This window comes from Harpegnathos saltator, unplaced genomic scaffold (genome assembly GCF_003227715.2).
Source record: "Harpegnathos saltator strain DR-91 unplaced genomic scaffold, Hsal_v8.6 scaffold405, whole genome shotgun sequence".
Lineage (NCBI taxonomy): Eukaryota > Metazoa > Arthropoda > Insecta > Hymenoptera > Formicidae > Harpegnathos > Harpegnathos saltator.
In genome coordinates, this window is record NW_020230212.1 from 133,139 (window position 1) to 135,722 (window position 2,584).

A 2,584-nucleotide genomic window follows, 5' to 3' on the forward strand; every position below is an offset into this window, starting at 1 on the left:
CGCTTCGCACGATATTCTTCGCATCTTGGAGAAATCGAAAAGGTTCGATATAATCTGTATTTACAATCGCCCCGGTTGATACTCGATTATTGAACGCTGTATCGATTTCTCGCTAAAAAAGTTCTGAATGTCCGGCTCCTGCGTATACGAAACGTCTGCGCAAAGTATTTTTGAAACCCTCGAGTTGCGCTATACGAGCAACCATCGAGTGCGCTGAACCAACCGATAGTCGTGGCTGTTTGCTCGGCTATGCTGTTCCAACGACTCGAGACACTCATCGCACTTTTGTTCCCATGCGAAAGTATTCGCCTAGCGAGCCTAATCGAGCGGCCTGAATTCTGGCAGCTCGCGTTCTACGGATGATGATGATGATGATGATTCTGCCATTTCTTCTAGCAAACGTTGTAAACACACTGTAACTGTGCACTCTGTTCGTCTTCAACTAAACTATAGAATGTTCTGCTTTGAACTTTTTATAGCCCTTCATTCTTCCAAAAATACATGCCGTTATCAAAATTCGGGAAACTTCCTCGACTAACTTTTAAACACATTTCTGAATCTTAAACTCATATCGACTCGTTATGGACTTTGTATGCCTAAGTGCATGCCTTTCTTTATCTGATACAATAATAGGCTTGTAGACCTACGATTTGGTATCAGCAGTCTGGTGTCAACGACTAACAAAAATGTTTTGGTTAAATGTGATATTGTAATACGCAGCAGCACTAAGTTCTTCACAGGATATACCCTATGATATGATATAATGTGCACATCATTCTTTATTTATCTAATACTACAATAAGCTTGTAGACCTACGATTTTTGATATCAGCAGTCTGGCGTCGACGATTGACAAAAATATTTTGGTCAAAATGTGATATTGTAATATGCAGCACCATTATATTGCAGCGTTTAAAAATTGTAATAAAAAGATATAAATATTATGCATTTCTGTACTGCACATTATTTTCTTTCGTACTGCGATACGCTATGATTAATATTATTTCATCGACGTATGACTATTTAATTGATTGGCTACAACGCTGTGCCAGAGAATTATTATCTAAATTATTATTTATGTAGTTTCGGAAGATATATTGATATGTGCATTAGAAATGTTGAGAATTCTGAAGAAAACGATGGAGGGGATACAGCATTGGCAAACTTGCCTGTGTTAAAAGGAGCTCCTGCATATTGTTTCGTCAGTCGCTCTGTAAAGACAAGGTTCGACAGTAGCTTCCACATAGAGTGAAACAAAATGTCTGACGTCGGAAGTGAACGCTACATAAGCAAATTATTACATGCCTGTTCAACATGAGGATGAGGATGAGGGTCACTCCAGGTGGAAACAAAACGACGAGTGTTTCGAGGAGCCACCATGCAAAATGGAACGTAAGAAGTGAGTATCAATGTGAATTTGGTTGGTACTTTGTGAATTTGGTTGGTACTTTGTGTGCACTTTCCCGACCGAATTTTTAAATGTATATAACATTTACATTATATTTTTATAGAATTCCTGAGTCATGTCATGCTATTCGCATCCTGGGGCGCAGATATGCTTTGACTGCAACGTCTCATAAGTATTTGGAAATTGGACTCAATGTACAATCTCGACTACCCATGGAAATAATCCTCGGTGACAATCGCGGTAATGAACTAATATTACATCCAGACACTTCGGGAAAACTGATGGAAAATCGTGGCGCTGTACAACGACTTCTGGAAGCGCGCAACCCATCGTACTTTTTGCTACGGATTCGAAATTTAGGAATGAAATTGTTCGAGCTAAATGGTTCAAAAATTGTAAAATTAATGCAATCTTCTAAGTGTTTGTATTTGAGTCCTGCTACAATGAACAAGTTATTTACTTATGAATATTGCATTGATCATATATATACGCAGTTGTCTGAACAGTCGTATCTCGTTAGATAAAAAATTCAAACTTTTGTAAAAGTTCTTCGAGAAAAAAATTACCGAAATATGCTATGCGGTAAAAGCGATACGTGAAAGCGCTGGCTTTGACGGTGAGTTATTTATTGATTGCGAGCTGCTGGCATGTGCTTCGAAAGATATGCGCAAAGCTGTGAGCTGTTTGGTATTCTGAGAAATAAATTACTTTGTCATATATTATGATATATCTTTTTTACTTTAGGCCACATCCTTTCTTCCAACTTTCCCTTATCCCCTTTCTTAGGATTTTATATGTTAATTATGTTGATAAAAATACAGTTCTTTATTTGCCGTATGATGCTTATTAGACGTTCGTGAGACGTTCAATAGACGTTCGAGTGACGTTCGAGACGTTGGGAGATGTTCGATAAACGTTCGAGAGACGTTCGAGAGACGTTCGAGACGTTTAGTAGACGTTCGAGAGACGTTCGATAGCGCAGTAAACGAAGGACCTGGGGTTTGAGTCTGACCTAGTTTCGACTTATCTTTTCTTTAACGTATGCGTGACGTCATCATACACATTCTAAAGGTACCTTTACATGGGAGCGTCGAGCGTCGAGCGTCAAAGCGTCCAACCAATCAAAGTTTCTTGTTTTTATCCCTGAAATAAGAAATGAAAAACTGATTGGTTGGAC

At 38.7% G+C, this 2,584-nt stretch overlaps 1 protein-coding gene across 1 annotated transcript; it reads left to right on the forward strand.

The window, feature by feature from the left end:
- Positions 1-1,281: 1,281 nt before the first annotated feature.
- Positions 1,282-2,203, forward strand: LOC112589122 (uncharacterized). Its single transcript, XM_025301215.1, has 2 exons — positions 1,282-1,398; positions 1,511-2,203. The coding sequence occupies exons 1-2, from the start codon at positions 1,301-1,303 to the stop codon at positions 1,929-1,931; spliced, it is 519 nt and encodes a 172-aa protein (XP_025157000.1). The 5' UTR covers positions 1,282-1,300; the 3' UTR covers positions 1,932-2,203.
- The last annotated feature ends 381 nt before the right edge of the window (positions 2,204-2,584 follow it).